Consider the following 20,231-nt stretch of genomic DNA (forward strand, 5'->3'; position numbering starts at 1 on the left):
TATGCTTTTCGATTATGACTGGGAGTATCTGTTAAGCCCATGTTACATTAATAAACATTTATTTTTTTTTGCTGTCAGGCACGTACATTTTTATTCTGGGGTTGGTGTATTTCTGGAGCCCAGAGTCAGAATTCTTCAATCGCTAAAAGTGAAGTAAAATGGTTCAAATTAATTAAAAGGGGAAGAAATAGGGAGATGAGAGGGGGCTTCCCCAAAAAATTAGACACGGTATATAGTGTAAATCCACCACGTTCACAAAATCCTTATCTTGTTAGAAAGATCTTTTTAATAGACCATGCTTAATTGCACTAGCACAACACAGTTAAAACCCAAAACAAAATGGAAAACATAGTACAATATAAATAAAAAAGTATGTATTATTAAAGCCAACTCTATCACGATACAAAATTCCAAGTAAAAAATAAAATTAATTAAATAAAGAGAAATCATAGCTCATTCAATCTAGAATGATGTTTGTTTTGATCTAGAAAACGCAGCATTTCTTCTTTAAAATTATTGCTATTATCTACAGAAGAAATATAACAGTCTACAAATATATTTGAGAGACCACCACCAGTCACAGACACAGAGGAGTCTTTCAGAGATTGCAAAACGCGAACAAAATAATCAGTGTATTCGCTTGGCCAGTTTAACTTGGGGTTTAACGAGGCAACAGTATCTACGATTTGGTCAGTCAATTCAGCGTTCAATCCGGCGTTTAATCCTTTGTAAGATTTAAATGCTGCTTTAACATGAAGCGCTAAATCAGCTCGATCGAAAGATTTCATACGATCATCAAGGTCATTTATCAGACTAAATCTTGACAGCGTTTCAACTTCGTTCGCAGTGAGGCGCGTTGATTTCATATCCAAAGACGATCCCGGATTTTGATATTGCAATACTGTCTCAATAGAACATTTCAACAATGACAAAAATTGTAGCCAAAGTTTATCATTACTCTTTTGGATTGGTGTAAGTATACTAGAGCCATCTTTCTCGGTGTGAACTAGATTGAAGTTTTCGCCATCTTCAAATTTAACTTCAAACACTTCGCCTTTCCCAATATAATTACTTTCTTCAGTACTTTCTATAGAAATTCCACCTTTTGTAAGAACCTAAAATAAAAGTGATCATGAAACAGAAGAAAAATTGTAAAAAAGAGAAAGTCCAGAGAAAGAGAAAGGAAGTGAAGTTAGTTAATGTAGTCAGCTTTTAGACACTTTCGTAAAAACCCTGAGAATTGATCACGTCCCTAGCGTAGGAGCAGTGAGGCTAATAATCGGAAGCCCAACAAGAATTGCATGAGCAAAAGGAAGCATAGGAGAAACCATAAAAATGTCAAGATTTGGAAGGGAACACAGAGCTAAAAGCTCTGTGAAGCATGAATAAAAATTTATCTGATAAACAACATACAGTCCATTTTCATAGATGCATCACAAGGCAAAAGTTGCCAAGCAAAAAAAAACATTACCAGATGGCATTGATGTATCTGTCAAATAACGTTATCTCGATGAATCTCGAGTAATTTTGGCTATAAAAAACAAAAACAAAAAAACAACACAGCTCACAGAAGAGCAGTGCTAAAACACAGCTACAACAGGGCTGCAGTTCTTCAACACAGCTTCCAACACTTACATCAACAACAACACTTACTTAGAAAATAAGATTGGGTTATACTTGGTGATTGACTAGTTTAAGATGAATCCCTAATTTTATTCGCGCTTAATATTTGACACAAGTTAAACGTATGCAAATTAAGCGACTATATGAAGACTCGCGGCAATAATAAAACCCGAATTATCATTGAGTGTTCGAAATGACTTGCCTATTGACTGACCCAATTGGCCTGACCAGTGAAGTAACAATACTACAGGAACCAGAGGCAAAATAACGTGATAGTCAAGCGATCTTCAGATTTGTTATATATATATATATATATAGAACCTGGAACATAACGCTTTACCAACCCAGCTACTTCGGCTTTTTTTTTTTTTTTTAGTTTTCTTTTTCTCCTTTAATTTCAGTTTTTTCCTTTTCTTACTTTTTTCTTTTTCAGTTATTAGTTTTTTTAGTTTTTTTTCTTTTTAGTTTTTTCTGTAGTTTTTGTAAGGTTCGAACCTGGAACTTCTCGAACCTAGAACCTGAAACATAACGCGTTACCAACTCAGCTACATCGGCTTGAATACTTTCATTTTTGAATTGGTATATGATAGAAATAATAATTTTTTGTTTTGTAGTTTTTACCCTTTTTTAGTTTTTTTTATTTTTATTTTTTTAGTTTTCTTTTTCTCCTTTTTTTCAGTTTTTTCAATTTTTAGTTTTTTTTTCTTTTTTAGTTTTTTTGTAGTTTTTACCTTTTTTTTATTTTTTTTTATTAGTTTTTATTTTTTTTTCTTTTTAGTTTTTCTTGTAGTTTTTAAATTTTTTTCTAATTTTTTTTTCTTTTTTAGTTTTTTACCTTTTTTGTCAGCTTTTCTAGTTTTTTTTTGTAGTTTTTGAAAGGTTCGAACCTGGAACCTCTCGAGCCTAGAACCTGGAACATAACGCGTTACCAACTCAGCTACATCGGCTTGAATACTTTCGTTTTTGAATTGATATATGATAGAAATAATTCAGACGTCATATGCGGACAGACAGACAGACATAAACCACAAACAACTTATATATATATATATATAGATATATATATATATAGTAATAAAAAGAAAGAGAGCAATAACAAAAAAAGCATCAAATAAAAAATGCTCAAATCTATACAAACAGAACAGCAAATGGACGTAATATCGCAATGCATCACACAGTTCATTTTTCGTTAAACTCATATAAAACTCCTCTAGTCTTTTCTGAACAACCGGGTCCCGTGGTTGATAATAGCTTCGTTATGCTTCCAAGGAGGCAAGCGCAAAATAAATTTACAAAAACGGTAGCAGCAAGAACGCACTGTACGTTTATTCTTATCAGATAGGATAACCCAAAAAAGAGAAAGCGCCGACATACAGGGTGTAACCAACACCAAAAATAGTCGAATCCTTCGACTGTATGAAGCTTTCGAATATACAATCATACCGTAACCTTTTCGGACTTTATAGTAAAAACATCTATTAATAAAAGACGAGTCGATTTAAAACTACAACCTACAGGTAGTCCAAGAGCACTGTACTTGAAAAAAAATTTATTATCTTGTCACAAAGTTTTTTTTTTTTTGGGGGGGGGGGGGGCACGAACGCTTCCTTTACGAATGAACACAATAAACCCAGTTTTAATCTCGTTGAAAAGACAGACCTATTTTCTCATATGAGCTTTTCCACGTCATAAAACCCTCTTCAAAACGTGAAAAAAGAACGACTTAGATACAAAATACCATCGGCATAATTCAATACAGAGACACCATGACCAAGATACAGAAAGCTCGCCTTAACCAAGTGCTGAGCCTCAACTACACTATTATTGAAAAAAGATGGCGAAGACATAGTTCCTTGACGAATCCCTTTTAGAGCTGTGATAATAGTAGAAAGAATTTTCACCCCGTTGGTAAAGGTAAAGAATAAGGCATTAGACTTCAAAGTCCCTACCGGCGGTGCTGATCCCCGTTTCTTGGACCTTCAGCCAGGAAGTGCAATGGGAGGTTGGGGGCCAACCATCTTGTGCTATCGCACACCATTCCTGTTTACTTTCCCCAGATTTCTCCAGGCACCCATTTAGAGCTGGGTCGACTCTAGCAGAGCCTACAGGGTCACGCCACTGACTCCCATCCCAAACTAAATAATTATTCGATACAAATCACAGAACGTAAGGACTACTGGCTTGTCAAGACCGTGGTTATATGCGCTTAACAGGGGTTGACTGTGAATACTGAATCGAATGCTTGACTTACATCTAAACCAGCAATAATATTAGATCCAGCAACTCACTCACACTCCATAAGGATATTACACATTCTTAATATATCTGTTATTTTTCAAAACTTCCATACTGGGGAAGGGTCGATCTCGATTCGAGCGCTATTTTCTTTTATAATACGAGCCCGGTATTTAGCCAAACATTTTGTGAATTTGCGCTTCGTGTAAAGCCTGATTTTATTCACTGTGCTCAATTTAGGCCTAACATTGTCACACCATAGCTGAAACCAAAACTACGATTGACAGCAGGCATTATTAGACTCGGGGTTTTCGTTCCACTTTAGCATCTCTGCTCCGATTCGAATTTGTCTAGTAGGTACAGCCATAGTTTCGGCCACTCTCAAGGCGTGAACGATTTCACTGCAATAGGTATTCAGTCATAACTACTTTTCAGTCTTACCAAAGCCCAAGTTAGTCTGCAATACGTGATAAGGCACTTTAATTTTTGACAATATGTTAAAAATATTATATATATATATATATATATATATATATATATATATATATATATATATATATATATATATATATATATATATATATATATATATATATATATATATATAAACAATAATTGTATATAAAATTTATCAAATTTACATTTTATGTCAAAACAAAGAAATTGTTAACACAAACAAACTAAAGCAAGGTAACGCAAAAAAACCCTTTTCACGTAATGCTTCTTGTAAACCTTGTACGTAGAGAAATGCTATACCCCGTTTTTGGGAACGTCTCGCTACGGTAGTTTATTTGGTTAGTCCCATGTTTAACTTGATTCAGACACACAGGGAAGGAGCAGTAACCTGTGTTTCAGCAATCAGGCATTTGAGTTTACTCAGAACAGCCTGCGAGATTACTGGACATCATATAGGAAGCTGATCCTTAAACGTGCTCAAGAGACGACCCTTAAACGACCGACGAGACAACCCTTGGATCAGGAGAGACGGTTAGAGTAAGTGACATACTGATGTGTATTTTTAATTTCATCACAGATCTTTTTGGGGATCTCCTTGCTATCGGACAGCTACTGTAGAGCAGATGAACGTTAATTCAGAAACAGTTTCCCAGAAGTTGAACATTCTAGAGTTTAAAGAAGAGAAATATCTTTGTTTTGTAGCTTACGTTAAGCAGCCCAAACTGCATATAAGCTCTTCCTAAGATTTAACATTTCTAACTGAAAATAAACAACTAAATAAAATAAAACTAAAAAATAAATAAATAAAACTATGTAACCAAACAAAAGAGCCGTATCCTGCTTAGATACAACCAAGAATCATTGAAAAAGAATCTATCACAAAATAAAGATAAATATTATTTGCTGCCCGGAATGACGAGTGTTTTTTTAACCCTGATTCTAAACATAAGCGAACCAAAAAGTCGCTCAAAGGAGATTTTTCACCGAGCGACGTGAAATTCAGCGCCACTCAGAATCCAAGTTAACACTAATAAGAAAGGTCAACGTACCTCATTGCTCTTTTCTTGATTCTTCGCCAATTCTGTTCTAGCCTGATTTATTAGGAGCTTCCCATCAGAAGATTCTAACACTTTTTCATCTTTTACAGCCGTTTCCTGTTCCTGTGAAGAAACGTCCTGCAGGCTTCCAGACAAAGTAACTTCTAGCTTACCATCTAAACAACAATTAAAAATAATATAATAAAAACAATAACAGCATAACGGGATTGCAAAATTCAACTACTAGCTTTCCCGTTAAAATAATAATGTTTAAATACATAAAAAATAGAGGAATCGAAACAAATTTCTTGAAGAATTTTGATTACAAATATATGCTACCATGAATGCCCAAAATCTGGTTAATGTCGACGTTCACCGATGTACGTCCGACATTGATTTTTCTCTGCTTGATTTCAATTAGCTCAGCGAATCAGCTTTTTCTGTCTTATGCAAACTATGATGGTAAAAGTTAAAGCTAGGTTAGGTTATGTTAGTTTAAGTCAGGTGAATATTGGTTTTAAATATCAGAGATGGGTTAAAAGCAAACCTAAGCTAACCCGGCCAAATCTAACCTAACCTGTCAACATCAAACTTTTCATCAGACTGAAAAAATTGACTGGCAACGCTGATTAAATCCAAGGAGAAAAAAGGATCTTTCGGACATTCACTGCAGAATGGCGAAATTCAAGAATTTCAAACATTTACGGTAACATATATATTTCAAAAAAATGTTTGTCATCAGAATAAAGAATACCAACCAAACTTCTTTTTATTTTTATTTTTTTTAAGAAAAATAAATCGTCAATAGGAAGGAAATGACCATGCTTAGGTAAAAATACGAGCTTCATCTTTTCACTTTACAGTGAAACCATAGTTCTAACCACAGTTATTTGATTACTATAGCTTGTTTTCTTTTTAGAGGTTTATATTTGGTTTTCTTTTTAAAGGTTTTTGAATTGTTGTAATCCCTTGTCAAAATATACTCAAATATTTTTGCAATTGCCAGTTTTTTGCTCTTCAAGCAATTTAGTGTCTTTTCAAATATAATACTTGATAATTCATGCAAGTCTGATTTCTAACAGCAATTTCTACTAAGCTTTAAACTTCTCGTTATCGTTTTTAAGGTTTTTGAGTTGTTGTAATCCCTTGTCAAAATATATACAAATATTTTTTGAAATTAGCAGGTTTTTGCTCTTGAAACAATTAATGTAAACTTCCACATGCATGAAAATCTTCAATATTTCCACATAAGTGTGACAAATGTGACAACGTTATTGTAATACTGATGTAATCTGGATCATTTTTTTGAGCCAGAATATCCCAGGATACAAATTTCCCCGAAAAAATGGGAAAAATTGTGTCTTTCCAAAGACATTTGATTATTAAAGCAAGTCTGATTTCTAACACCGATTGTCTACTAAGCTCCAAACTTTTAGTTTTCTTTTTTAAGGTTTTTGAATAGTTGTAATCCCTTGTTAAAAATATATATAGATACAAGTCTCTGGGACTTCCAGTTGAACAGAGGCTTTGTGCAATCCTGGGCCCGTCTTGGTCATAAAATGGTTTTCAGCACTTGACGGTGCTCTTAAATGAACAAGAGTCGAAATCTTGCAGAGACAATCTCACGTCTATTAACTCCGACTCACTATATATTCAGACGTACAAATACTATGCTACTACGGGGGAAAACCCGAAATAGGTAACTTAGCTGCGAAGAGGTTTTTCATTCAGAAAAGCCCATTCAAAATAAACCTAACCCAGAAGAATTATCCATTCATTAGAATCCAGTGCAAATTTTAGTTTGGTAGGCTATAATGTCTTTGTGGCCACACTCCTCAGGATGAACCTGCAACCCCTGTTAGGCCACGCAAGCAGGATTTCCATGTCGGGGGTAGGGACAGAGAAAGGAACTTATGACGGAGCGGAGACCCCAAGCAGTCTGACAACACCGGAATAGCTCCAACCTTTTAAACCCAGCTTATCCTCGTCAGGGCATTTTTCAGGGCTTTTGTAAAATAGCCCTAACACTCATCTAATATTTGTTTCAATTCCGACAAAATTCTCTCAATTGGCGTTTTTTTTTCTTTTTTTTTTTATTCTTCCCCAGAGATATCCTTCCCCAAAATTATTATTCATTACTTTTCACTATTTTTAATTGTTAGTTAACTATCGTTATATTATTATTAAATTGCTGCACCAAGTTTCATAATTATCATAATAAAATCTTTGAAATATGTATAGCCAGTGGTTTATGCGCCTTGTTAATAATTAAATCTTAACCTTTTTATTATGGCCACATTATTCTTAAAATGTGCGTCGTCAATAATCAGTGTACATTGTCACTTACAAGTGGTCTACCAATAGTTCCAACCATATTCTGACAAAACGTAAATAATTGGTAATTGTTTTTGGTATTTGTTTATAGTTTTGTTTATAAAAATTAAAACACTGTATTGTATTTTATTGTATTGACCTTTTTATCTATTTATTTATTCTTGTATTTTAGCTTTATTTAAATCTGAATATATTTCTTTTCACAGATATTTTAAGCAATATTAGCAGAATAGAGGTGTGATATACATACTAGTGCCAGTGATTTAAGCAAGAACACTCTGTACAACATCCTAGTACTCTCCCAAGATATCTTAAGTGTTGACGTGGTCTGTGCCAAAATTCTATTTGTGTGTTTTTCAAAGAGACGTGGCTTCATAAGCCCAAATTTCAAAAGAGGATCGCACGTATACAAGCGGTTGATTCGCTCAAACGTTAGCTAAACAACAACAACAAGAGAGAGTCTAAAGAGAGAGAGAGAGAGTAGAGGTAAGTCAAAAGACCCTGGGGCAATTTCAGCCTCGCTACGCAAGTAGCGAGGCAAACACGACTAGTGCAAGAAGTATTACGCTGAAATAAGGAATGTTACTTACCACTAACTAGATCTTTTATTTTCTCAGCATCCACAGCAAGTATGAAAACAGACGGGATAATTACATCGTCTTTTCCATCTCCTGACATTGAAAATAGTGTTGCCGGCCGTTGCACAGATTCAGCGTTGTCATAATCTCCAACTATTACCCCAACAGCACCAAAAGCCTGAGCCTGCCTCACCTGAAGAAATAAAACTAGGTAAAGAAACAGGAAAATATGCAATTATCAGCTGTGGAGTCAAGTGTCCAAAAGGCATTTCTCTTATTACCAAATTTGAATAGAGCCACTATATGCAAAAGAGAGGTTGTGGCCTAGTACCACATGCTTGAGATCAAACTGATTTTTCGTGGCAGGTTTAAATCACGTAGTTTCAGTTTTGTGATTGTAGTGTTCACAAAACTGAAAATATCTGCAAAATAGTACTATTACTATTAACAACTCATTGAAAAACCAAGCCGCCTGAGGGCAGCCAAACTGCAAATACCCCTCCCCATACCAGTCAGTTCAAAGCTTCAATCTTTAATTCCTTTCATGATACTTGGATTTACTTGAAGTCTTTTCTTATGACTTCCCCCTCCCAATTCTGGGATGATATGCTTTCACAAATGAATGAACACAATGAATTTACCAAATTTGTGAAAGACCTAAATTGTCTAGAGCTAGTCACCGATAATGAAACTACGATCATTCGTGGCTCAATGTTATCAATATCTTCTATTGCATCGTTCAAAACTTCCTCATTGCTATTGCTGGTGGTTTGGCCTCGTGAACCTCTATATAGTTAAACCTTTATCTAAACCTCTAATATAGTTAAAGTTCCTCATTGCGAATACTGGTGATATGGCCTCGTGAACCTTAATATAGTTAAAACTCTATATAAACCTCTAATATAGCCAAAGTTCCTCATTGCTATTACTGGTGGTTCGGCCTCGTGAACCTCTATATAGTTAAACCTCTAATATAGTTAAAGTTCCTCATTGGTAATACTGGTGATTCGGCCTCATGAGCCTTAATATAGTTAAACCTCTATCTAAACCTCTAATATAGTTAAAGTTGCTCATTGCTAATACTGGTGATTCGGCCTCGTCAATCTTAATATAGTTAAACCTCTATCTAACGGCCTCGTGAACCTTAATATAGTTAAAACTCTATCTAAACCTCTAATATGGTCACAGCTCCTCATTGCTAATATTGGTGATTCTGCCTCGTGAGCCTAAATATAGTTAAACCTCTATCTAAACCTCTAATATAGTCAAAGTTCCTCATTGCTAATACTGGTGATTCGGCCTCGTGAGCCTTAATATAGTTAAATCTCTATCTAAAGCTCTAATCTAGTCAAAGTTCCTCATTACTAATACTGGTGATTCGGCCTCGTGAACCTTAATATAGTTAAATCTCTATCTAAACCTCTAATATAGTCAAAGTTCCTCATTGCTAATACTGGTGATTCGGCCTCATGAACCTTAATATAGTTAAACCTCTATCCGAACCTCTAATATAGTTAAAGTTCCATGTTGCTAATACTGGTGATTTGGCCTCGTGAACCTTAATATAGTTAAATCTCTATCCAAACCTCTAATATAGTCAAAGTCCCTCATTACCCATACTGGTGATTAGGCCTCGTGAACCTTAATATAGTTAAACCTCTATCTAAACCTCTAATATAGTCAAAGTTCCTCATTGCTAATACTGGTGATTCGGCCTCGTGAACCTTAATATAGTTAAACCTCTATCTAAACCTCTTATACAGCCAAAGTTCCTCATTGCTATTACTGGTGATTCGGATTCGTGAACCTTAATATAGTTAAACCTCTATGGTCGAGCTTAATTCCTTTTGAAAACATAGTTGAATATCAAATTATTGAAAAGTGAAACGTTATTTATCTTAATGAATAGTCAATATACCTACAGATATATATTATGTTAGGAAGATATATATTCAACAATAGATGACATATAAAAAGATAGAGAAGAAGAAGGGGAAAATACATTTATAAAGTAGAATTATAATTATATAGTAGAATTTATGAACTAGAATATAGTAGTTTAGAATAGTAGTTTACAGAAATAAGCTTTAAAGCACTTCGCCATGCAGAACTGAGTAGTCAGATCAGAGACACAAACACATTTCTCCAACTTCAGTAAGATTTCTTTCCTGAACTATATCTTCGTTATAACAACTTATCTCATTCTTTTCTTGTAAACTAACACCTCTCCTAGGAGAGGTGTAACACCGCTCCTTCATCCGCAGAACGTGCCCTAGCAATCTCAACCTTTCTCTCATTATCGCCCTAGAAAGCGGGACTGAATCATACTTTTTGTCCAGCCTACTGTTTCAAACACGGTCAGTCAGCCGGGTACCTAGAACAATTCCTAAGCAACTTTTCTGAAAAGCATAGAATGAAAAATTAAGAATTTGGGAAATATTCTTGTAGCTATATCAAAAATCTGTATCGAACATAGTAATCTATCAACAAAGGTTTTTTTTTAAAAAAAAGAATTATTTTGAATATTGACAAATGGCCCAGGTAGCGCAAAGTACCTTCAGTCGGGAGTGTTATTTGTGGTTCGGGGCAAACAATTCGACAAGCACCCAACAAAGCTTTAAGGCCGAATTAAACAACACTTTAGCATCATTTCATGAGGCGGTAAACTCTTGAAGCAATGATTCCGGTAAATTCTGCTTAGGTCCAGCAGCAGGAAGCATTTTCTTCCCTACTGTGTCGACAATGACATTAAATGGGAATTCTTCAGACTCTGAGATCAACAGTTATCATCAATGGAAAAACTTCTGACAACACTGAAACAAATTCAAACATTCTCAAATACAATATAGTTATTCGAAATACCTTGTCTATGAACATGCATTGACCTCTCAATACGAAAACGATTTTATTTTTCATCGCATAGCCATTTGTAAACGTTTGGCATCCTTCCAAGGGTTCTGCAATCAAAACCTCTCCATGGACCTAGAATAGGAAACAATATTAAATTAAAAGATTTTAATTAAAAATTTTTTTTTTTGCAACGGATATGGAACCAAAGGGGAGGGTAAAACTCTCCTGTACTCAGATTATGCAGATGAAAATGCCCTAGATGAAAATGGTAGCAGAATGAATGAATTTTTGAGGGGTTTGGGGGTTCAGGGTGCAAGAATATGTTTAAAATTTAATGTCAAGAAGACTAAGTCCCTTAGACTGGTAAAAAGCGATGATGAAGAGGTGGCGTAGAGTAACGAGAAGATCGATCAGATGGATAGCTTCGCCTACCTTGGCAGTATTGTTACCAGATATAGTAGATTCAGTGAAGAAGAAAGAATAGAATAGCAAAGGCCCAGGATTTTTTTTTCACAATCGAAGATAATCAATTGAAGATAAGAAGATAATCATGCTAACAAAGATTAGAGCATTGGAGGCTACAGTGATGAAAGTGGTCAATTAATGGTTCTGAAACGTGGACACTTCGGAGGACGGAGAAGGATTTTTTTTTATGTTTTCCAGAGGAATTGCCTACGGGTAGTTTTGGATACCCGTTTGACTGACCGCATTTTGAACAACTAGCTAAACAATAAATGCAGTTTTTAAATCACTTTGTAAGGCTATATTGAGAGAAAGGTTGAGATGTCTATGATAAGTTTTGCATATGAAGGATGGAAGATTGCCGAAGATTATCTTTTTAGACCATACATCTAGGTCCAAACAAAAAACAGGTCGTCCCTGAATGAGATAAGGTCACAAGGGAGTATTTAAAGGAAAATAGAAATTCATAGGAGGGGGAAAAGAGGAAAGCTTTGAATAGATTGTAACGGAGGAGGAAGGTGCACAGGTTTGGTGACCTCAGGCGGCTTGGTGCTACCGTAAGTTGCGAGTAGTAGCAGTAGCCTATTATAGGGTTAGTAATCGCTTGTTATTGAAACCTCATTCCGGACACAACCATTTCGTAATCCAGTTGAAATTAGGCTTACGACCATATTTCGGTTACTAACAGAAATAAGTAAATCAAAAATTTAAAAATCTAGGGTTGAAAAGGTTTTTTCTGAACACATAGCTATATTTACCTAACACGAAAGCGTTAAAATAGAAAAAAAAACACATTCAAGCATTTCATTTATGTAATGAATTATATGTTTCTAAAGAATTTGTACTGCAATTTTCTTATTTCGACACGAATAAATTACCCTCCGATGTTTCTATACCCGATGAATGCACCAAAATTAATTTGCCGAAAAAATGGGCATATCCCTCCCCCACTATTCGTTTTTTTCGTATTCCAGAGCAGACACTAAACTACTATTCAAGTAATTGAAAAATTATTTAATTTAAAATCATGTTAATTTGTTAAGTAGTGGGTACGAAAATTATGCCATTACACTGTATAATAAAAGCAACAATACTAAGCGGTATGTACACCTTTTCCTCTTTCCGTTTGTTTTGCTTACTACAGGTAAGCAAAATTCAATATTTCAAGAATTCAATACAAGCAAATATTGTCCGAGAAGCAATTATTTACCCTATTTAGTCTGTATCCCTAATCCAAGGAGACATTTAAATATGCATACGATAGATGATCTGTTAACCTAAATAAAACCATACGAAAGAATAGCAGGTAAACAAAACAAAAAAAAAGAAAAAGAAAGAGAAAAACCCATACAAATTATGATTAAATAAAACTGAACAAAAACATCCGGAAAAAGACAAAATATTCCAAAACATAATGATGACTTACATTATTGAGTGCTGGCTGGCACGTTGTAAATTCTTTCAAAAACACACCTATTCCTCCCAAGGGCTTCAATTGGAAGGGGGAGGGATCAGGAGGGCAATTTCAACCGCGTTGAACTTTGAACAATACCCTTTTTTGTATCATCATTGACGGACATAAATTTTTTCTTTCTCCTACATCTTTCTGAAATGGCACCCCCTAATTCCTTGATTTCGAAATTCTCAAAAAGTCAGTTTTAGTCAGTGACGTCAATTCACGAAAATTTAAGGAGGGAGGATGTATGTTTCAGAATATAGGGGAGGGATTAGACATTGTTTTGATTTTTTTCCGATGAAAGCACAAAAGAAGCATTTTTCACAGAAAATTCCCCAGAAAGGACATTTTTCAAGATCAAGGGAGAAGGGGACAAAAACATCTAAGGAACTCCCCCCGCCCAAATTGAAGCCAATATTTCCTGTATCTAATTGGTTTTCTAGATACTTTGAGATTTCGGTTTCTCTAAATATACACTATATCTTTTGTTCTGAATTAAAAAAAAAAAAAAAAACACAAAAAAAACGAATTCCGAAATAATATGGCCTTGAAAATTAAGCGCTGCAAATTCGCGACCACTTCAATCAAACCAGTATATGCCTGAGGTATCAGAAATTAAGGGGGGAAGGAACTAAAGGGAAAATAGAACTACCTTATATCCGTTATTAAGTTGAGGACCAAATTGAGCGGGGCCAGCTTTGAAATGTGCTGAGGACCCGTTCATACTGAAATAGACGATTTTTCCCTCTTGGTCTTCACTGACTTTACTTAACTCAACAGTTTCTTGCATAAACAATAGTCCTTCTCTTGCGTCGTCGGGTGATTTGGCCTATGAAACAGGAAAAAACAAAATTCAAATTGGACAAAATATCAACTTAAGTTTTTCTTTTTATTGGTGTGTTCAGTTTTTATGGCACTTGGTATTAACAAAGTGACATATAGCATCACAAATTCCTGTCGGTCTGTCTGTCCCGGTTTTGCTACTTTAGGCACTTCCAGGTAAGCTAGGACGATGAAATTTGGCAGGCGTATCGGAGACCGGACCATATTAAATTAGAAATAGTCGTTTTCGCGATTTGACCATTTGGGCGAGTGGGGGGGGGGGGTCGGTTAGTTCGGAAAAAAATAGAAAAAATAAAGTATTTTTAACTTACGAACGGGTGATGGGATCTTAATGAAATTTTATGTTTGGAAGGATATCGTGTCTCAGAGCTCTTATTTTAAATCCCGACCGGATCTGGTGACATGGGGGGGGGGAGTTGGGAGAGAAACCTAAAATCTTGGAAAACACTTAGAGTGGAGGGATCGGGATGAAACTAGGTGGGAAGAATAAGCACAAGTCCTAGATAAATGACTAACATAACTGGAACGGATCCGCTCTCTTTGGAGTGGTTGGGGGCGGATCAATTCTGAAAATTAGAAAAAATGAGGTGTTTTTAACTTACGAACGGGTGATCGGATCTCAATGAAATTTGAAGTTTGGAAGGATACCGTGTCTCAGAGCTCTTATTTTAAATCCTGACTGGATCCGGTGATATTGGAGGGAGTTGAGGTGAGACCTAAAATCTCGGAAAACGCTTAGAGTTGAGGGATCGGGATGAAACTTGGTGGGAAAAATAAACACAAGTCCTAGATACGTGATTGACATAACCGGAACGGATCCGCTCTGTTTGGGGGAATTGGGGGGGGGGGGGGGGTAACTCTGAAAATTAGAAAATTGAGGTATTTTTAACTTACGAAGGAGTGATTGGGTCTTAATGAAATTTGAAGTTTGGAAGAATATCGTGTCTCAGAACTCTTATTTTAAATCCTGACAGGATCTGGTGACATTGGGGGGAATTGAGGGGGGACCTAAAATATCGGAGAACGCTTAGAGTTGAGGGATCGGGATGAAACTTGGTGAGAAAAATAAGCACAAGTCCTAGATACGTGATTGACATAAACGGAACGGATCCGCTCTGTTTGGGGTAGTTGGGGGGGGGGGGTTAATTCTGAAATTAGAAAAAAGAGGTATTTTAACTTACGAAGGAGTGGATCTTAATGAAATTTGAAGTTTAGAAAAATATCGTGTCTCAGAGCTCTTATTTTAAATCCTGACTGGATCCGGTGACATTGGGGGGAAATGAGGGGGGACCTAAAATCTCGGAAAACGCTTAGAGTTGAGGGATTGGGATGAAACTTGATGAAAAAAATAATCAGAAGGCCTAGATACGTGATTGACATAACCAGAACGGATCTGATCTGTTTGGGGGAGCTGGGGGGGGGGGGGGGGGGTAAATCTGAAAATTATAAAAAATGAGGTATTTTTAACTTAGGAAGGAGTGATCGGATCTTAATGAAATTTGAAGTTTGGAACAATATCGTGTCTCAGAGCTGTTTTTTTTAAATCCTGACTGGATCCGGTGACATTGGGGAAGTTGGGGGGGGGGGCTAAAATCTTGGAAAACGCTTAGAGTGGAGAGATCGGGATGAAACTTGGTGGTAAAAATAATTGTATGTCCTAGATACGTGATTGAAATAACCGGAACAGATCCGCTCTTACTGGGGGAGTTGGGGGAGGAGGGTTAGTCTGAATTTTTTTTAAAATGAGGTATTTTTAAATTACAAAGGAGCGATCGGTTCTTAATGAAGTTTGATGTTTAGAAGGATGTCGTGTCTCAGAGCTCTATTTTAAATCCCGACCGGATCCGGTGAAGGGGAAGTTGGGGGTGGGGGGGGGGGTGCGAAACCGAAAATCTTGGAAAACGCTTAGAATGGAGGGATCAGGATGAAACTTGGTGGAAAAAAATAAGCACAAGTCCTAGATACGGGATTGGCAGAACCGGAACGGATCTGCTCTCTTTGGGGGAGTTGGGCGGGGGGGGGGGGTTAATTTTAAAAAAACTGAAAAAATTAGGTATTTTTGACTTACGAAAGGGTGATCGTATCTGAATGAAATTTCATATTTAGAAGGACCTCGAAACTCATCTCTTATTTTAAATCCCGACCGGATCGAGTGTCATTAGAGGGGAGGGGCGGAAATCTTGGAAAACGCTTAAAGCGGAGAGATCGGGATGAAACTTGGTGGAAAGAATAAGCACAAGTCCAAGATAGGTGACTTACATAACCGGACCGGATCCGCTCTCTTTGGTGGAGTTGGGGGGGGGGGGGGTAATTCGGAAAAATTAGAACAAATGAGGTATTTGTAACTTACGAACGGGTGATCAGATCTTAATGAAATTTGATATCTAGAAGGAAATTGTGCTTTAGAACTCTCATTGTAAATCTCGACCAGATCCAGTGACATTGAAGGGAGTTGGAGGGAGAAGCCGAAATTCTTGGAAAACGTGAAAATCGAGGTATCTTACGAGTGGGTGATCGGATCTTAATGAAACTTGATATATAGAAGAATCTTATGTCTCAGATGCTCCATTTTCAATTCAAATCGGATCCAGGGACATAGAGGGTTAGAGGGGAGAAACAGAAATCTTGGAAACCGGAAACCTTGGAAAACCCTTAGAGTGGAGAGATCGGGATGAAACTTGATGAGAAGAATAAGCACAAGTTATGGATACAAGATTGACATAGTTGGTACGGATCCGTTCTCTTTGAGGGAGCTGGGGGGGTTGTTAATTTGGAAAAAAAAGAAAAATTGAGGTATTTTTAACTTAAGAACAGGTGACCGGATCTTAATGAATTTTGATATTTGGAAAGGAACTCATGTCTCAGAGCTCTTATTTCAGATCCAGGCCAGATCTTTTGACATTGGGGGGAGTTGGAGGGGAAAACCAGAAATCTTGGAAAACGCTTATAAATGTCGTAGATACGTGATTGACGTGACCGGACTGGACCCTCTCTATTTGGTGGAGTTAGGTGGTGGGGTTCAGCGCTTTGGCGAGTTTGGTGCTTCTGGACGTGCTAGGACGATGAAAATTGGTAGGCGTGTCAAGGAGCTGCACAAATTGACTTGATAAAGTCGTTTTCCCCGATTCGACCATCTGGGGGGCTGAAGGGAGAGGAAAAATTATAAAAATTGAGGTATTTTTAACTTACGAATGGGTGATCAGATCTTAATGAATTTTGATATTTAGAAGGACTTCGTGACTCAGAGCTCTTATTTTAAATCCCGACCGGCATTAAGCCTCTGATTTTTCTTTTAAAGCAATATATTGATTCTTAGAATTTTGCTAGAGCTCATACCATATGAGCTCTTGGCTCTTTCGACCTTGTCCAAGTGTCATATGAGCTCTTAGCTCTTGTTTCCTTTTATTTTTCTTTACTCCACTATAATCTTTCGTAGATGGTGGGTAAATGAATCATTATTATTATTTCATAACAAATTTATAGGAATTTCAAAAATTTTGTGCATTGAGGAAAACAAGGGACCATAACAGCAAAGTTGGCCAGTCTGAAAAAAATCGTTAGGTGGCACTTGAATCGTGGTTATATCAATTAACACAAAAATACACTTTTTTAATGATAAAAAAATAATAGAGAGCGGTAAAATGTACATAAATTCATACAATAGAGTTTCTACTTACAAAATCTATTAGTAAAATTTAAATTTGTGCACTGACACACATGTCGACGCACACATATAAACATTTTTTTATTATAATTCAGAACATCTCCCAGGAATACAAGATTATTCAAGGCAAAACTTCTTATTGAAATCGATCGAACTAATCTAGTTTAGAGTTCATTTTCGCAAGAACTTTGAAAACCCCATAACGTTTACACATGTATAAATTTCGGGTCCAGATCGGAATACAGAGAAAATATTTTTAAAATCTAGAAAACAGTGAACGATTTCGAATCAATGTTCAGAAACGGTAAAAAGTTTCCAAATACAAACCGGGAAGAAATTAATTATCGTCATGTGTTTTTCTTTGGGGGGGGGGGGGGGCAGTAGATGACTCGATGAGAACATCCATGGACAATTGAAATTTGGATGCGAATTTTGTTTATGTAAAAAACACAAAGTTGTAAGTCAAACTATCTTTACTATAAACTATAAAATCTAAAAATCATGTTTTTGGTGCTAATATCCAGTATATTACTCAAGGCCTTTGGAACGAATTTTGATTGTCGTGAGTAAAACAGAGGCACCAATTTACGAAAACGCACAGGTGGGGATGGGGGCGAGAACGTAACAAAAAACTTAATATTTTTGTAAGGAAGATACCAAAAGGTATTTTCTTTAGAATCTTAAGGGGGGATGGCATCTTCTCATTGGCTACAAAGGTACCAAAAAAAGATTTGACAAAATCTAGGGAAGGGTAATTCCCCTCCCCAGCCATCGTGGTTGGTACCCCTGGCCTTTACGCCAAAATAATTAAAACTAATAATTCCCGTGCATGTAAATACATATATCTAGAACATAGTATACATTACCATAGTGAAGGCCAATGAGCTACTAGTGATCCCCAAAAAAAATTAGAGATCCAAAATGCTTTCAACAGGATTAAAAGTATTAGTGCCATAGATAGCGTAGCAGCAAAATGGACTATAAGAATTTTATTAAAATTAATTAAAAGTTCATTGTAATTTGGATTTCAATTAACGATAGAAACTACCTAAAAACTTATCGAACGCTGATAAAGTAATATGGCCAAAACATAAGAGGCATTTATAAATTAATGTAGAACCTCAACAGAAACAATCTCATCCCCCATCGCATACTGATCTCCAGTGGCGTCGTTCAAGCGGAGGATTTGCCCATCTCCCCCTCAATAATATGGAAAAAACTATAATTTATTAATAATAATTCATTTAAACCCTTTATAACAAAAATTATAAAATTCTTAAAAGAGGAGTAAAAGGAAGAGAGAAAAAAAAAGAAAGAAAAGACACACAAAACACTCAGACTGGAAAACACAAAACTAGACAAATACGAGAGGTGGAAAAAAAGAAGAAAAATAATCATAAAACGAGTAAGAATAACATACAATTCAAAACAACATAAAATATCTTTATCAGGAGGATATGACAAGTGATGCATTTAGCTAATTAACGATACCATTGAAAAGTTCAGAATTTTACTATTCCTACGAAGGAAACGGTTATGAACGCCTTCCATTATATAAAGTATACTAAACATACTAAATACTAATGACATTCTACTGTTCCTATACCACGAAGATAATCGTAAAAAAAAACTTTGCAAATTTAAAATACACTGAATAAATGGATCTTTTTTCTCGACTGGAGGACTGTCTTTCTAATTTTCTTTGAGACTATTTATTATGAAGTGTTTTGTGTCACGAAGAGTTATAAGGAAGTTCATAGAGTGCCATAAGGAAGGCCAAGACATACCAAAGACTTTTAATCTGACACTACAGTTCCATCTATTCAAACAGTTGGTGGTAACGAACTGTAGTAAGGAGCGACCCGGCTCAATAGTAACCAAAACTCTAAAAAACAGAATTTTGACACCAATAGTTACATCCAAATAATCGCATTTTTACGCTAATTCTAAGTATATAAATTTCATTCAAGTTTAGTTATACCCATTAAAAGACGAGCCTGAGAAAATTTGCCTTATTTTTGAAAACAGGGGGAAAACATCCCCTAAAAGTCGAAGAATCTTAACGAAAATCAAACCATCAGATTCAGCGTATTGGAGAACCCTACTGTAGAAATTTCAATCTCCTATCTACAAAATGTGGAATTTTGTATTTTTCCCAGAAGACAAATCACGGATGCGTGTTTGTTTGTTCTTTTTTTTCAGAAATGATCGCATCAACCCAGGGGTCCTAGAATTTCGCGACAGGGCTCATTCTAACGGACATTAAAAGTTCTATTGCCCTTTTTAAGTGACGGGAAAAATGGAGGTCACCTAGGCCCTCTCCCACGCTCATTTTTTTTCCTATCTCTCTCTCTCTCTCATTTTTTCTCAAAGTCATGGGATCAAAATTTTGAGATAGCCATTTTGTTTAGCATAGTCGAAAAACCTAATAATTATGTCTTTTCCATGGAGGAATTTATCAACACGGAAGAAAATTTCCATGAAGGGGCCGCAGGATTTTCAAGCATTATTTAAAAACAACAATGAGAAAATATATAAAAGAAAGTTTTTTCAGGTGGAAGTAACGAGCAGCACTAGAACCTAAAATGAACAGAAATTATTATGTATATAAGGGGGTTCGTCTCCTCCACAATACCTCACTCTTTACGCAAAAGTATCTTTTTAGTAATTTCAGCTATTTATTCTACGGTCTT

The 20,231-nt window shown here is 35.9% G+C and overlaps 1 protein-coding gene across 1 annotated transcript in view; it reads right to left on the reverse strand.

Annotated features, from left to right (window-relative positions):
- Positions 1-359: 359 nt before the first annotated feature.
- LOC136038223 (ER degradation-enhancing alpha-mannosidase-like protein 3) overlaps positions 360-20,231 on the reverse strand; it is a 104,311-nt gene continuing 84,439 nt past the window's right edge. The window contains exons 13-17 of the mRNA XM_065721315.1: positions 13,684-13,860; positions 11,126-11,245; positions 8,276-8,456; positions 5,364-5,527; positions 360-1,115 (exon numbers count right to left, since the gene is read on the reverse strand). Coding sequence (XP_065577387.1) covers positions 447-1,115; positions 5,364-5,527; positions 8,276-8,456; positions 11,126-11,245; positions 13,684-13,860 — 1,311 coding nt within the window. The 3' untranslated portion in view covers positions 360-446. The remainder of the gene's footprint in view (positions 1,116-5,363; positions 5,528-8,275; positions 8,457-11,125; positions 11,246-13,683; positions 13,861-20,231) is intronic.

The sequence above is a fragment of the Artemia franciscana genome, chromosome 17 (assembly GCF_032884065.1).
Source record: "Artemia franciscana chromosome 17, ASM3288406v1, whole genome shotgun sequence".
Taxonomy (NCBI): Eukaryota; Metazoa; Arthropoda; class Branchiopoda; order Anostraca; family Artemiidae; genus Artemia; species Artemia franciscana.